The 16,728-nt window shown below is 43.6% G+C and overlaps 1 protein-coding gene across 1 annotated transcript in view; it reads left to right on the top strand.

Annotated features, from left to right (window-relative positions):
- Positions 1-16,138, top strand: part of PXDC1 (PX domain containing 1) — a 38,216-nt gene extending 22,078 nt beyond the window's left edge. Inside the window, exons 2-5 of the mRNA XM_079985111.1 lie at positions 1,442-1,533; positions 3,316-3,433; positions 8,971-9,082; positions 14,020-16,138. Of these exons, the coding sequence (XP_079841237.1) occupies positions 1,442-1,533; positions 3,316-3,433; positions 8,971-9,082; positions 14,020-14,137 (440 nt within the window). The 3' untranslated portion in view covers positions 14,138-16,138. The remainder of the gene's footprint in view (positions 1-1,441; positions 1,534-3,315; positions 3,434-8,970; positions 9,083-14,019) is intronic.
- Positions 16,139-16,728: the final 590 nt, after the last annotated feature.

Genomic DNA, 16,728 nt, shown 5'->3' with positions numbered 1-16,728 from the left:
CTCAGCATCACACACTAAAGTGACGAAGAGACAGAACCTAGGATGGACTATGCAGATAGAATTAGGTTTGACTCTCAACCATTAGATATTGCATGGCTGGGACAACAACAGTAGAGAACAGGCTTAAACCTATCCCAGTATCATCCCTGGGACATGCCCTCCTTTTCATATTAATGAGTGGTGTTCATTCATTCCTATGGCTTAAAATAAAACACATTCAGAGGTACAGTGGTACCTTGGGTTAAGAACTTAATTCGTTCCGGAGGTCTGTTCTTAACCTGAAATTGTTCTTAACCTGAAGACCACTTTAGCTAATGGGGCCTCCTGCGCCGCTGCTGTACAATTTCTGTTCTCATCCTGAAGCAAAGTTCTTAACCTGAGGTAATATTTCTGGGTTGGCGGAGTCTGTAACCTGAAGCGTATGTAACCTGAAGTGTATGTAACCCGAGGTACCACTGTACTGTGACCTTCACACATATGCCTTTCCCTTATGGTAGATGTATTGCCAGTTCATGGTAACATAAACCAGTAATTAAAACACACACACGGAAACACACACATTTAAAAGAAGGCAATAACAATCTGATATATGTTCAATGAAAGTGGTTAAAACTAAGTCTTAATCTGCCTCTAGAAGTTCCAGAACAATTGGCATTGATGAGTTTCCATGGAGGTGGCTGTTCCCTAGAGTCAGAGTTGTGACCCAGGATGGAAACATGGGGCAGGGACATCTTAAAGGTCAACCAAGGGTCAGGAGCAGCTGTGGCTCAGTGGTAGAGCCTTGTGTGAAGCAGGTCCCTAGCTCAATCCCAACATCTCGAGGTAGAGCTGCGAATGTCCTCCGTCTGAAACCCCACAGAGCCACCACCAATCAGGGTAGACAATGTCTGGCTAGATGGACCAATGGGCTGCCTCAGTAGAAGGCAGCTTCCTATGTTCTTAGCATCAGTGTGTGCCACGTCTAGGAAATAAGAGGAGGCCTTCTCAGTGGTGACCTTGCAGTTGTGGAACTGTATGGACACTCTACAAAGCTAAAATTTAGATTAATTTTAGAAACCCTTTACACCTGAGGTCTTTGAACCTCCCTTGTGCTGCTTTCTGAGTGTTCTGCCAATGATAGATGGAGCATTCATAACACAATCCAGATTGCCATAAGACCTAATATATATCTTTTAAGACTGCCATTGAGTAATGATGTATGGGGGGCAGGCTTAGATAATCTAGCAAAGGGCTGAGGAATATGCATCATAGCCTTCTAATAAAATCAGCTGTCTAATCGATTTTTAGCCATGTTGAAGTCCTCAGGCTAGGATAGGTTCAGCGTTAAATGTATACTTGAATGCATATAACTGAAGAAAATGAAAAGCCGGTTCCTCTATACGATGCTGTGTGTTTGGTCTCTCCACACCCCACGTTCCTTACAGATCTTCTTTGTTTCCAGGACTAATCACCATTAAGGAGTCTCACGACATAGAAGCCAGGCTTAATGATGTAGAGAAGCTCCTTAAGAATATTATAAACATGCCTTGGAAGGTAAGTGGAGCAGATGCGAAGACTTACTGATGCAAACCGGGGCTACCACCTTATAGGTTGTGGTCTTAACAGCTGTGATACACTAGCTCTGTGATACACTAGCTCTGTATTCTCAACTTCCCCATGGGTCATTTTCCTTGTTTTGGTCTCTGGGCTTCTGATTCTTCCTGCTAAATAAAGCCCTCATTCCATTCAGTTGCATCCATTCTTGGAATTTATGGAAATCCGTAAAAGGTAATAGGCGAATAGCATTTTTTTTCATGTGAAACTCAATCCATTGGGCAGCCTGCACTGGGGAAGGGCTGTAGCCTAATGGTAGCGTCATCTGCTTTGCATGCAGAAGGTTCCAAGTTCAATCCCCGGTCTCTCCAGGTAGGGCTGGGAAATCCCCCTGCCTGAAAACATTGAAAACCACTGCCAGTGGATGCAGACCACCGTGAACTTGGTGGACCAGTGGTCTGATTCAGTCCAACACTGAATCAAACAGCCACTGCAATGATTGCCCATTGAAATCACTACCACTGCAATTTGAGAGAGACGCTTGGAGATGCTTGCTTAACGCTAGCGGTTGTTATGTGTGCATACTGTGTGGGAGAGTTTATTCCACCTTTTCGTCACCACTAAGAAATGCAGAAACAAATCCGTCAAGCAAATCCTGAGAAACGTTGTAGATCTACAGCTGACACAGAAGCAGGGCTGTCATGGGAATGGGGTCGATCTTCCCCTCCTTCTTTGTAAAAGTATTTGACCCAACAGGAGTGACAGGATGTATCCAGTATGGTGCATAGCTCATGGGGGGTGTTGGCTGGGTACAATTTATCCTGCCTCCAGTGCTCTCGCCGCACTAGCATTGGAAGAAGCAAACTCATGACAGTAGCCACAATCCGTATCTATCCAGGAATTTCTTGGGGAAAACTGCTGTTGGATGTGTTTCTCTCGAATCAGCTTCCATCCATTTTGAAAACTTTCTAAAACTGGGCATGGTATGGAGAAAAGTGGATAGCGGTTTTTCTTCCTCTCTCATGATACCAGAACCCATGGACAACCCATAGGACTGAATTTTGTAAGATGTAGGACAGGCATAGGCAAACTTGGCCCTCCAGATGTTTTGGGACTACAACTCCCATCATCCCTGACCACTGGTTCTGTTAGCTAGGGATGATGGGAGTTGTAGTCCCAAAACAGCTGGAGGGCTGAGTTTGCCTATGCCTGATCTAGGACCAGGGGACTTGGTCCCATAGGAAGCAGTTAAAGCCACCAACTTGGATTAAAAGTGGATTAGACATGGAGGATAAAGGATGCCTACCAACCACCGTCAGAGGCAGTAATGCTTCTGAATATCAGTTGCTGGAATCTACGGGGGGGGGGGAATGCTTTTGTCTTCATGTTCTGCTCCTTAGTGTCCCACAAACATCTAGTTGGGCACTGTGAGAATAGGATGCTAATCTCAATGTACCATTGATGTGACCCAGCAGGTTTTTCTTATGTTCTTCTCTCTAGGGGCAGCAAAGAAGTAGGTGGCAAGCCCAGAGGGGATCCTGGACCCTTCACTGTGTGTTGCCTTTGTGGTTAAAACCAGATCCCACTCTTGCACTTTCTATATTATTGGGGCAATTCCATGTTTAAACATGCATGGCTGCCATTATTGTGTCTTGTTGACCCTGCTTAGAATGTGCTCCTTCAGTAAATAAGGCAACCATGAAAATGAACTCTCAGATGAGATTTCCTCCCGTTCCTGAGCTCTTGTAATTATATTTTTCTTCTTTATCCTTTTTTCTCCAGTACTCCAGATCAGAAGTCGTCCTCACCTTCTTCGAAAGATCTCCTTTAGATCAGGTGTTAAAAAACGACAATGTCCATAAAATTCAACCAAGCTTTCAAAGTCCAGTTAAAATATCAGGTAAGAGTTATCAACTTGCTTTAGTGACAATAGTTAAGATTACTGTTTTACCCATCTTCATCCATATGGTTCAAAAGAGAGTCACTTTCACTCTATCCTCCCCCCTTTCCTAAGGCTTCTCAAAGGATTTTACTCCAAAAATGAGAATTACTTCATTGTTTCCCCATGCCTTCTAATTTTCTTTGAAACTGGATGCTACTGGAGACATGGTAATTGACAAGATGATCTGGGCTGCTGTGATAATTCTTAAGTAACCTCTTCAGTAGCTATTATCTAAAGTGGTTAGGGGGTGTAATCTAGTTTTTGTGTGTGCTGATCTTGGATAATACTGTTCAGGACAGTCACACAGGGAGCTGAACACATGTTGGAATAACAGCAGTTCCTCCCACCACTGTAAAATGCTTCCGAATGTTGTTAGATGCTTCCAAGGTCCCTTTCAAAAATAACCAATGTGGCATCCTCCAGACTTTGTTGGACTCCAGATTGCAACAGGCCCAGCCAGCGTGGCAGGAAGGGTGGGAGTTGTAGTCCAACAACATCTGGATGGAACCACATTGCCTACACCAGCTTTCTATAATGGCTGTGTTTGGACATCATACTAAAGACTCCCTGGGGCGGCTCAGTTGACAAAGCATGAGACTCTTCATCACAGGGTCATGGAATTGAGCCCCACATTGGGCAAAAGATTCCTGCATTACAGGGGCGTGGATTAGATGACTCTAGTCGTCCTTTCAAACCCTCCAGTTCTCTGATTCTAAAGTACAATGTAAAGCTTTGTTTGATTCAGTCTTATACGTTTTAGCTAACTGAAGCAAAAATCATATAAAGAAGCAATGATTCTTCAACATCAGCTTCGTTGGACTGGTCATGTTGTGCGGATGCCTGATTATCGCCTTCCAAAACAACTACTCTATTCCAAGCTTAAAAATGGAAAGCGTAATGCTTTCAACAAAAGAGGTTTAAAGCCTCTCTCAAGGCAAATCTAAAAAAAAATGTAGTATAAACACCAACAACTGGGAAGCACTGGCCTGCGAGCGCTCCAGTTGGAGAACATCCTTTACAAAGGTGTCATGGGCTTTGAAGATGCTCAAACTCAGCACGAAAAGGAGGAATGTGCTAAGAGGAAGGCGCGCTTGGCAAATCCACACCATGATCAACTCCCACCCGGAAACCAATGTCCCCACTGTGGAAGGACGTGTGGGTCCAGAATTGGCCTCCACAGTCACTGATGGACTCATTATTAAAACCATGTTTATGGAAGATAATTTTACTTGGCTACGAGTGATCGCCAAAGAAGAAGAAAAAGCAGGTGGGAGGACTTTGGTAATCTTTCATAATATGGCGCCATTTGTGAGCCCATAATTTGGCACCCCAAGTGGATCTTCTCAATCATGTATCTTCTCAGTTTTGCACCCTCTCGGCTCAGCAACCTGTCCAGGAGAACTGCCCTCCATCAGGTGCTGAGTCCTATTGTGTCAGGGGCTGGCTGGATGAGGAAGAGTGGTGAGAGCCGTCTGTCCAAGAGGGCACAGAAGACAACAACTTAGATCCCGGATCCTGATGGTGGGACACAGAAAAGCAGTCTGCAGAAGAGATGAGCTGGGAGATGCTAGAAGCAGGGGGTTTGAGCGATCCGGAATTGGCCTCCACAGTGAAGAAGAAGAAGAAGAAGAAGAAGAAGAAGAAGAAGAAGAAGAAGAAGAAGAAGGGCTAACTGAATCAAAAAACCATTTAAAGAAGGACTTGGAAAGAGGCAGAGGGGGCAGAGGTCCACTTCAGGCAGGAGGGAGATAGGATCTGTATATTCCCTCTCCTTTCCTTTGAAAGTTGACGTCCCATTCAGAAAGGCTGTGACTCACTGGTGAAGCAACTGTGGTTCAATCTCTGGCATCTTCAGATGGGGGGGCACCCCTATCGGAGACCCTTGAGAGCAGCTGTCATTCAGTGTAGACAACACTGAGCTAGACACACGGATGACTCAGTGTAAGGCAGCTTCCTATGTTTCTAGAATCTTGCAGGGTAGAATTATCCAGTGTTTTTGCTAACTGCTAAGGTAGTATTTAACCTTGGAAGAGAAAAGCTGTAGTCTCAAGGATGCAAGAAAAAAAAAGCTAATGCTATTCTAGGCTGCATCAACAGAAGTCTAGTGTCACAATCAAGGGAAGCAATAATCCCACTCTTTTCTGCCTTGGTCAGACCACCCTTGGAATACTGTGTGCTGTTCTGGGAGGCACAGTTTAGGAAGGATGTTGACAAGCTGCAATATGTGCAGAGGAGGGCAACCAACATGATCAAGGGTCTGGAAGCCAAGCCTGATGAGGAACGGTTGGGTATGTTTAGCCTGGATAAGAATCATAGAATTGTAGAGTTGAAAGGGGCCACAATGCTCATCTGATCCAACCCCTTACAGTGCAGGAATCTTTTGCCCAATGTGGAGCTCGAACCCACAATCCTGAGATTAAGTGTCTCATGCTCTGTTGACTGGGTGATCCACAGGGAATGAGAGGAGATATGATGTTGTTGTTTAGTCGTTTAGTCGTGTCCGACTCTTCGTGACCCCATGGACCAGAGCACGCCAGGCACTCCTGTCTTCCACTGCCTCCCACAGTTTGGTCAGACTCATGCTGGTAGCTTTGAGAACACTGTCCAACCATCTTGTCCTCTGTCGTCCCCTTCTCCTTGTGCCCTCCATCTTTCCCAACATCAGGGTTTTTTCCAGGGAGTCTTCTCTTCTCATGAGGTGGCCAAAGTATTGGAGCCTCAGCTTCAGGATCTGTCCTTCCAGTGAGCACTCAGGGCTGATTTCCTTAAGAATGGAGAGGTTTGATCTTCTTGCAGTCCATGGGACTCTCCAGCACCATAATTTAAAAGCATCAATTCTTCGGCGATCACTTTATGGTCCAGCTCTCACTTCCATACATCAATACTGGGAAAACCATAGCTTTTACTATACGGACCTTTGTTGGCAAGGAGATATGATAGCCATCTTCAAATATCTAAGGGCTGTCACGGGGAAGATGGGGTAAGCTTGCCCTGCTCTGGAGGGTAGGGTCCAAACCAATGGATTCAAATTGCAAGAAAGGCGATTCCAAGCTGTTTGACAGCGGAATGTGTTCTCTCATAAGGTGGTGGACTCTTCTTCCTTGGAGGTTTCTAAGCGGAGTTTGGATGGCCATCATGGTGCGCTTTGGTTGAGATTCCTGCATTGCAGGGTGTTAGAATGGATGATGCTCAGAGTCTTTTCTAATTCTACAATTCAATGATTCTGTGTGGGGAGAAAAGCAAAGCAAAATAATATTCTGGTCATATTTCACATTAGATCTGCTGCGGTTTTGTTTGTTGGCCATTTGTTATCATCCAAAGAAGATTGGAAAGGGGAAAGGGAGGACATATTTTGTATTCAATAAAGAAAAGCCTGTTCCCAAAACAGTCTCTCTCCAGATTAAAGAGGAAGGAAAGCATACCAGATGGTAAGAGGCTTGAGTCTGGAGTTTACGTCTCAGTCTGCAGTACAATCCTTTGTTGCAGAAGATGAGTCATACTTTAAGTGCACTTCCTGATGGGTTAGGAGAAGGAGGGCAGCAGAGACAGGGAACTGATAGAAAACTTAACAATAAATGTGCTTTTACTAAGCTCAGAATAGGCAGAAGAATCATCCTTCTGCTCAAGTGTTGTGTCTGAGTGAAGATAATGAGAATATGCTTAAAACCAAAAATAACAGACGGTTTAGTTTCATCTTGCACAGCCAGGTTAGTGTGACAAAGTGAGCAGAATCTTTTAGGGGTTCCCGGAATAAAGTTTCTGGCTTTAAAATTCTGTACCTAATTAGAGAATTTCTCCATTATTTTTGCACAAAACACTGGCGTGTAAGGTACAAGAGCCCTTTCATTCTCTCTCCTCCCCCCTCTCTTTTCCTCCCATTGAAAATCTGTTACCAAAGGCTGTCATTTCTTGGCAAAATTCAGTTCAAGACAAACAGAATTGCAGCCTCCCACGCTAATTGAATACTGAGAAGTTTACAATCCCCATCATAACGGTTTCTGTCACAGTTGAGGAATCAAAAGTCAAATGTTTCTTGTTATGCATATGCGTCCCACTTCCAAGTGGGGAGCTATTCCAAGGGTACAGTGCTCATGCAGGAGTCAGTTTGTTTGGAAGAAGGTCACTGGCATTATTTACACACATTATATAGAATCATAGGATGGTAGAGTTGGAAGGGAACCCAAGGATCATCTAGTCCAACCCCCTGCAATGCAGGAATATGCAGCTGTCCCTTACGGGGATCAAACTTGCAGCCTTGGCATTATCAGCACCATGCTCTAACCAACTAAGCTATCCAGGCTGACCCAAAGAAGAATGAAATGCCACATATAGCCAGCAGGAGTCAGTGTTCTCATGTAGTCGCCCATCCAACCTTTTGCCCTTGTTGATTCTGCTTAGCAAATAAAGCACTTTTGGGTCGCTGCCACCAGAGCTATATGTGGAGATAAGTGAAAGGTTCACAACACTAATGCTTCAATAGATCCCACTTATCAATTCAATTTCTCGGGGTGGGGTGGGAGGGCGGCATTGTACCCTAAAATATGCTTTCAGCTCTCCAAGTTCAGTTTTGGGTGTCTGATTGGGCATGTCCCATGATTCAGTTTGGCCCAATTGGTAATTTTAGACCATGGGCTTAAAGGATCTTATTGGGAGGTAGGGTTATTTAAATACCAATTGCTCCACTTCTTTTAACTGTGGTCATACACCCCCACAATGTATGGAAGTGAGAGCTGGACCATAAAGAAGGCTGATCGCCGAAGAATTGATGCTTTTGAATTATGGTGCTGGAGGAGACTCTTGAGAGTCCCATGGACTGCAAGAAGATCAAACCTATCCATTCTTAAGGAATGGATCTGTCCTGAGTGCTCACTGGAAGGACAGATCCTGAAGCTGAGATTCCAATACTTTGGCCACCTCATGAGAAGAGAAGACTCCCTGGAAAAGACCCTGATGTTGGGAAAGATGGAGGGCACAAGGAGAAGGGGACGACAGAGGACGAGATGGTTGGACAGTGTTCTCGAAGCTACCAGCATGAGTTTGACCAAACTGCGGGAGGCAGTGGAAGACAGGTGTGCCTGGCGTGCTCTGGTCCATGGGGTCACGAAGAGTCAGACACAACTAAACAACAACATACACCCCCTCATTTTTTCCCTTGTGGACTCCTCAAGGATGTTTACATCATTGACGTCTTACAGCTAGAAAGACGATAAGATGCTTTCTGTCTGAGAACAATTGGAATTTGCCAGTGATTTCTAAAGAGGCTGTTTATCCAAGAGATGGCCCATAAATTTCCTTTCGCTAAGGCTTAATCCACAAAGCAGAGATGCTTACAGTAAATTTGTATCGGTGTGTTCCTTTGTGGGGGGAAATATTTATGTCTCCTTTTCCTCAAATAATGTTTGATTTGTGATCTCATTTGTTAGGTAGGCACACGTTTCTTTCTGGGATTAGTCCTCATATATTGATGTTTCCCCTTTTTCTTTCTTCTTCCATAGAAATCATGCGATCTAATGGGTTTTGTTTAGCCAACACTGAAACAATAGTCATTGATCACAGTATACCAAATGGGAAAGAAAAGCACTTAGATGTCGATTCAGCAGAACATTTGTAAGTATACATGGTATTTGAATGAATATTTCCACCTGTAAACATAAATGCCCATTCTCAACATAATTTTGTGTCATCCCAGGGTTGATCAAGAACCAAAATGTTAGACAAAGCTGTTTGATGAAATATATCACCTCTTTTCCATGTCCCACCCCAAACAGGATCTAAGTTTGGGGTGAGAGTTTACCGTGGACCAATGCCTCCCATACTACCAAGAGCAGCATAATCTGGAGGAAAAGTAGACTGGAGATACAAGTCTGAGAACTAATATTGAGGTGGAAGATGACAGGGAGGGAACAATATTAGGGTTAGACGATATATCGTCCAAAACTCGTTTGAAGTCCCTATTGTGATAGCGGTTTCATAAATTTTGACCTGCCAATATATTGCGAATCATGATGTGTGTGTCTGTGTGCTATGCAAAAATCACAATGTGGGAAAAACTGTGAAGCCAGCCAATGCCTCTACAAAACTCCATTCTTATTTCAGACATTGTGATATATCAGCAGTGCTTTTTTTTTAATGGGGTACGCAAGGGTACGCAGTACTGGCACCTCTTTTTTGTTGTTGTTAAAAAGTGTGGGACTTACTGTAACAACTTCATGGTGAATTCCGGCACCTATTTTTCTAGGGAAAAAGCACTGTACATCAGTATATAGCAATGTTTAGCTGATGATATAACACAATCTTGAAAACCGGCTCCATCCTTATTTCAGACATTGTGATATATCAGTATATCGTGAAGTTTAGCTGGTGATATAGCACCATGTTGAAAACCAGCCATCACCCAGCCCTACTGTTTGCCTCTACATAGTTTCATCCTTATTTCAGACATTGTGATATATCGCAATATAGCGATGTTTAGGCTATAGTGCAATATTGAAAAGCAGGTATCACCCAGTGTTAGACAATATGTTTTTCCATTATATTGGGTTGAATGTAAAAGCGTAAGGGAGGAATTGAATGGGGGCAGACATTGGGAGGAGTCGAAGCAGAGCTAGGGCAGGTAGTGAGAGGAGACAGCATGGATCAAGGAATGAAATTCCATGAAATTGTATACGCCTTTACCTAATTGAATATAATTTGGACACCTATCCCAGCGACAGAGCTCTGAAACGCCAGTCTTTATCCCATTACCACAGTAACATGATGAGGCTGAGCATCTGAAGTCTTGAATTTATTTGGGCATTCATAAGAAATTTAGATTTACAAGCAATGAGTCACTTGTAGATCTGAATCTCCTGTATAATTTAACATACAAAGTGGGACTCCTCCGACAGCGTTTTCCATTATAATGTGTGGCAGGGAGTCATTACGGATTGAATGTACCAGTCCAGCACAGGAGCACTCCTTTAGTTTTTATATCAGCACAACTGCTCTCTTGCAGCAACAGATTCCAATTGTGTGATCAGTTTTATGTTGTCTTCTCTTTGAATATATATATATATTTATGTTGTGAACTTCCCTTCAATTGCTTGGGATTGTGTATTGAACCTTAAGAAAAACCCAACCCAATCATGCTGGTGAGTGGGCTATTCACACACACACACACAAACAAACAAACAAACAACACGCACTCTTAATACAGCTACTATGAGTCAGGCAGGTGGTTATTATATTACTAATGCTGAATCACAGTTGGCATTAGTATGGTGCTGAAAACACTCTTTTTCTTTTCTTTCTCTCCTCCACTGCAAATATTGTTTTCTATGTTGCTTTAATGATAGGAGAAGAGTTTACAGATAGCAACCAAACCAAACTTTTAAATGCGGTCTTCATAGGCAGCTATGTTGACAATCTTCACTGCAGAAGATCCCTGGGAAATTCTGTTCTGGCAGGTAACTGATGTGTCACCTCAAGTAGTGTTAATTAGCTTCAGATAACAGTATCTTCAAGAACTTAAATATTTGCAGTGTAAAAACTGAACTCTTCATACGTCAAGACAGAAGACAAGAGAAAGGAGGAGGAAAGAAAAGATTGAAAACCAAAACGATTACAATAAAATGGATCGACAGTTGGTTTGCAGCATTCTTGGACTAGATCTAGTGGTTCCAGTCTTCAGATCCTTGCACATAGCAGTGGCCTGTTTTTTCTTAGCAGCATGCAAGGATCTCATTGTGTACATACCCTAATCTGAGTGGCCAGCTATTCCAAAAGGATCTTGCAACACTTGTGCAATCATATTCCACACAGCTAAATCCTCCACTGGTACTCTTGCTCATATTATTGAATGTCAGGAGCAGAAGCAGTAGTCACACTGGATGAGCTTCAGTGGGGCCTTGAAGCAGGCAAACTTGCTTATGCACATAGAATACATAGTAGGGATGCGGGTGGCACTGTGGTTTAAACCACTGAGCCTCTTAGGCTTGCTGGCCAGAAGGTTGGCGGTTCGAATCCCCATGACGGGGTGAGCTCCCATTGCTCTGTCCCAGCTCCTGCCAACCTAGCAGTTCAAAAGCACACCAGTGCAAGTAGATAAATAGATACCGCTGTGGTGGGAAGGTAAACAGTGTTTCCGTGCGCTGCTCTGGTTTCCGTCACAGTGTCCTGTTGTGCCAGAAGTGGTTTAGTCCTGCTGGCCACATGACTCGGAAGGCTGTCTGTGGATAAACGCCGGCTCCCTCAGCCTGAAAGTGAGATGAGCGCCACAACCCCATAGTTGCCTTTGACTGGACTTAACCGCCCAGGGGTCCTTTACCTTACCTTACCTACATAGTCTTGCAAGATGATTGAGGTAGCAGGGGGGATTGGTTTAAATTTCAGTTAAATAGGAAGCAGACAAATATTTCCAACATCCTTCAGAAGGAGGTGTTTCTGATTCAGTAGGTGGCAGTCTCTCCTCTCGGGTTTTCATGCATGTGGAACATTAGATTGGCTTGATTGTTGCAGCCTTCTGGGTGTTTTAATCGCTGCAGTTATATTAGTTCAGAAGAACAGCTGAAGTGATCCAGCCATACCATAAAGTATTTATAGCTCAGCCTAGCAAGATGTTCTAAGAGTGTCTTGTCAGCCTCAAAGAAGCAAGTCTTAGATTGCAAGGACCATGACACTGCGATGGTAAATGACCTAGCAAGAGAGAGGCAGGGAATGCAAACATCTTTCATCTAGTTTAGCTAAAATGTAAAGCTTATTTGATCATGACTAAAATGAGGGGCAGTTTCCTAGCCACTGAATACAAAGTCATGTTCTCTGTGGCAGTTATTATTTTCAAATAATGCCTACAAATGTTGCAAATTCACAAGGAAGAGATCATGTAAGGCCACCAACAACAGGCCTGACGCACAACTGAACATTCTGTCCTCTCACCAGCTTAGGGAAAATGTGTGGCGTTGCAGCCAATATTAACCTGGGCATTTAGTGGAGTTCCCAGATGATCTCTTCGGAACAAGTGAACTTCAATTCAGGATACCACTTGACTATCAACAACGTCTGTGGTTGCTTGAATTCAGCCTGCAATGAAGGCCAGTTCGTATAGTGCACAGAATGGAACTACACCAGGAATGAAGTGTTTGCTTCCAAATATGCCATCTCAGCTTACTACACTCCCATCAAGCCACTTTGGGTAGCTATGCAGTTGTTTAAAGTAGAAGATGGGTGAGTTACGAGCCCCCAGTATGCGGCCAGCCACTTGTTTCATCAGATGCCAAGCTCAGCCCAGATCCAATCAACATTTTCCATCCACATTAATTTTTAGTCATGTTTACTGTCATTGGGTGACCTCACAGGAATCAAAATGGAAGAAACAGGAGATTTTTTACCATCTTAGCTGTAACTAAGAGTAGGGACTGTATTCAACCAAGTTCTGGTCAAGAGTTGACCCGTTGAAAGTAATAAACCTTATTTAGCTGTGCCAATTAATGTCAATGGGCCTGCTTAGAGTAGGGCTAGCATTGAATATCAGCTTGGATTTCTTTCTGCACTGCTTGGTATGTGATAAGTAAAAAGGCCTTTGGAGAAGCTGTCAAAGGCTCTCAGAGTGAAGATGTGGGCATTCGTTGCAAAAACCATGGCCATAGCACTTTCTAGTTAACTGCCTTTCTTCATCCTCCAATCTAAGTTATAATAAAATGAGGCATCATGACTATTTGACATGACGCTATTTGGTGACCCAGAGAGAAAAATGCTTGTTTTCAATCAGGGTGCAGGATTTTGGTCTGTTGGTTATATAGTTATTAGGGAGCTTTCGGTGACATGGAAAATGGTGGCCTGTGGACATTTTGAGTGTAGACTCTGAAGCCTAGTGGGCTTGCCATAACCAAGAGGTATGACTTGAGCATAATTTGCATACCAAGTTGTGCTACAACGTCCGGTAGCCCTTCAAGCCTTTTCAGCTACTAGGTCTGCATGCCAGTCAATTCAAACCATTGTTTTGCTTGAGCAAAGGAATATGGAGCCTGAACAAAGAATTTCTGGGGACAACAAAGAAAACTCGGCATGTCCCAATCATTATCTCCTGTGCGAAAGGCTTTTAGCACCATTGGTATTGTTGTGAACAAGCTGGTGGTTTTCAGCACTGTGATTAGGAGAACAAAACCATATATCAGGGGTCAGCAAACTTTTTTTTCCCAGCAGGAGGCCGGTCCACTGTCCCTCAGACCTTGTGGGGGCCGATATATATTTGAGGGGAATGAAAGAATTCCTACGCCCCACAAATAACCCAGAGATGCATTTTAAATAAAAGGACACATACTACTCATGTAAAAACACAGGGCCGGATTTAGAATGCAATTGGGCTGGATCCGACCCCCGGGCCTGAGTTTGCCTACTGATGCCATATATTATCCCATGGTGCTTTCTGTCAAGGGCATCTGCCGCTTCTCAGGAGCTTAATTTCTGTTTCCTTATGTGCATTCCATCCCAAGGCACATTTCCCCTTTTTAAGACAGTAGCATGACCAAGCAGGAATGACGTGAACTCCTTGTTTTGTCCCATTCTAGGTTTGAAAACGTTGGCGAATTTACCTCCGAGCTCGAGGGAAGCGATGACCCAGCAGCGTATGTCACCAACTTGTCGTACTACCACCTGGTTCCGTTTGAAACTGATATTTTGGACTAAGAGTGCCAAACTTTGCGGCTGACATCAGAGGGGCGTCTTTAAGCATGGCGTTCACCGTCCCATAGTTTTCCATTTGTCATGGGATGCAAGGCAGAAAGGGGCTTGCTACATCTGTCTTGATGCTGCCACCTCTGCTTGGTTCTTTATCATGGTTCCTGGAAGCAGCTTGTGAAGATGCCGTTCTATTCTAATGGACAAAGAGACATTAGTTTTGCCAAAGGAATGAAGCAAAGACACCTGGAGCATCATAGGCCAAGGAGCTATCTCATGCAGCAAAATCCGCAGCAACCATGCTGTTGACAAATCATTGGTGAATGTGCAAAAATCAGTGGCGCCGGTTCTTACTGATATACGGTAGAACTTGCAAAGACCATCCACATTTCTTCTCCCTCGAGCTTACCAGAAGTACATTCTTAACCTTTCCCAATGAAAGACCTCCTGTGTTCAGTTTTCATTCCTCAGAGTGACAACTTCTAACAAGTGTCATGGTAGTTCATTCATTGAAAGATGCCTTATGTCATGCGTGCCTGCAGGAAATAAGCACATAAATGGATTGCTTAATTTAACTTATTCTAAGCCTGTGGTTTTATTTAATCATCCGAGGGCCTGTCTTTTTCACTTGAAATAATAATTAATAATGAAAATAATTATAAAGGAAGCAAGCAAGTTAAATCCCAAGTTGGAGGAAAATGAAAGAAATGCACAATTTTTTTAAAAAAAAATTTTTTTAACTGTACCTGAATTTTGGATGGGTCTGCTAGAAATGCTGTTAGGATTTCTCCCCTGTCTTAGAACCAGGAATTTGCCATTCTCACTATTGCAGGGTTTCCACCAGAATCGTCAGCTGGCTGTCTAGGGCAGGAATGAGGATCTTGTGGACCACCATATATTTGTGGACTACAGCTTCCATCCATCATCCTTGACCAGTGTCCATGTCAACTGGGACTGATGGGAGTACCTCTATGGCTCCCATTATTCTTCCTTCTCATGCATTCAGAAATAAGCTTCAACCATCTACACGTGGACATTTTAAAGCTGTGCTACAGCAACAGGTGCAGCCTTATAAAAATCCACTAGCCCACTATGACTCTGGCCTTTCCCCTCTGTTTGCCTTCTGGGGTTGGAAGCTTGACCAAAATAGCTCTACAGCAGGCAGAGTTTTGGCCCTGAAAGAGCTTCCATGCACAGCTATTAAGAAAACAAGTGCAATTTTGGAGGTCCTTGAAAGTGACAGCCACATTGTCCCTTCTGCTTGCCACTGGCTTGGGGGAAAGAGTAAACAACTCTTGCATTCCCTGAAGGAGGGCATGGCACAGAGACAATTTCTGTAGGCCTGAATGGCATGGATGAGGTGGGAGAACTGGTTCTGTGGTGACAGTAGTGGGCTCTGTTAACATGAAGCATTTGAGGTAACAGCAGAAGCAGGCCTCAAAGCCTTTTAACTACTGAATAGTGCTGTGTTAAGCTTGGTTTTGGCTCCAGCTCATAGGATGGCAAAGCACCTGTTTTCGCAGCTTATTCAACCACATACTGTGGTGAAGCTGCTTAATAAAGGCACATCTAAACTATAGGCCTCAACTGGTTTAATTGTCATTCCTTCTACTCAGGGGGAATATGAAGAACTGTATTTCTGTGAGCCATGCTCCAGCAGAGTATTATCAACACCCTCTGAAAATTATAGTTCCCAGAGGAAGGCGAAATGGTGGTTAAATTGAGATAAAACTGATAGAGGTGTTTAGTGGAATTGCCAGAAGTTGTGTGTAGGAAATGAAGAACAGAATACATTCCAAGTTCCTTGCTCCATTTGTTTCCCCCCAAGCTCCGAAGAATATGGTACATTGCCCCTTTCTCCTGTGAACCTTTCAGTATTCTTTTGTATAATGATTGTAAAACAAAATTTGCTAATGTAAATAGTAATAAATTATTGAGAACCCACCTCTTTTGCAAGAGATGTTTCCAATATATTTTAATGAAATAAAATATTACTCATTGTACGTGTAACATCTGGTGTTGAGCGTGATCTTAAGGTATTGGGCGTATGAAACTGCCATATGCTGTTGGTCCATCTAGTCTGATACTTCCTGCTCTGAATGGGAGTAGCTTTCTAAAAGACAGAATGGCCGTGAGTAACAAGGCAAACCCAGCACGCTCCAATGCAGAGCAGCAGCATGGGAGCGTCACATCATAGTGGCACCAAGCCATTAACACAGAGAACTGAAGTGACAACACATTGTCTTGGAAGAAAGATGGGATTTTGAGGTTACCATGTATTGAAGAGGAGTTGCTTATTTCTGTAGAATCATAGAATCATAGAGTTGGAAGAGACCACAAGGGCCATCGAGTCCAACCCCTTGCCAAGCAGGAAACACGATCAGAGCACTCCTGACATGTGGTTGTCAAGCCTCTGCTTAAAGACCTCCAAAGAAGGAGACTCCACCACACTCCTTGGCAGCAAATTCCACTGTCGAACAGCTCTTACTGTCAGGAAGTTCTTCCTAATGTTTAGGTGGAATCTTTTTTCTTGTAGTTTGGAACCATTGCTCCGTGTCCGCTTCTCTGGAGCAGCAGAAAACAACCTTTCTCCCTCCTCT

The sequence above is a fragment of the Podarcis cretensis genome, assembly GCF_951804945.1.
Source record: "Podarcis cretensis genome assembly, chromosome: 7".
NCBI lineage: Eukaryota > Metazoa > Chordata > Lepidosauria > Squamata > Lacertidae > Podarcis > Podarcis cretensis.
The sequence above is the reverse complement of the archived record's forward strand: the minus strand, read 5'-3'. Positions and strand labels throughout refer to the sequence as shown.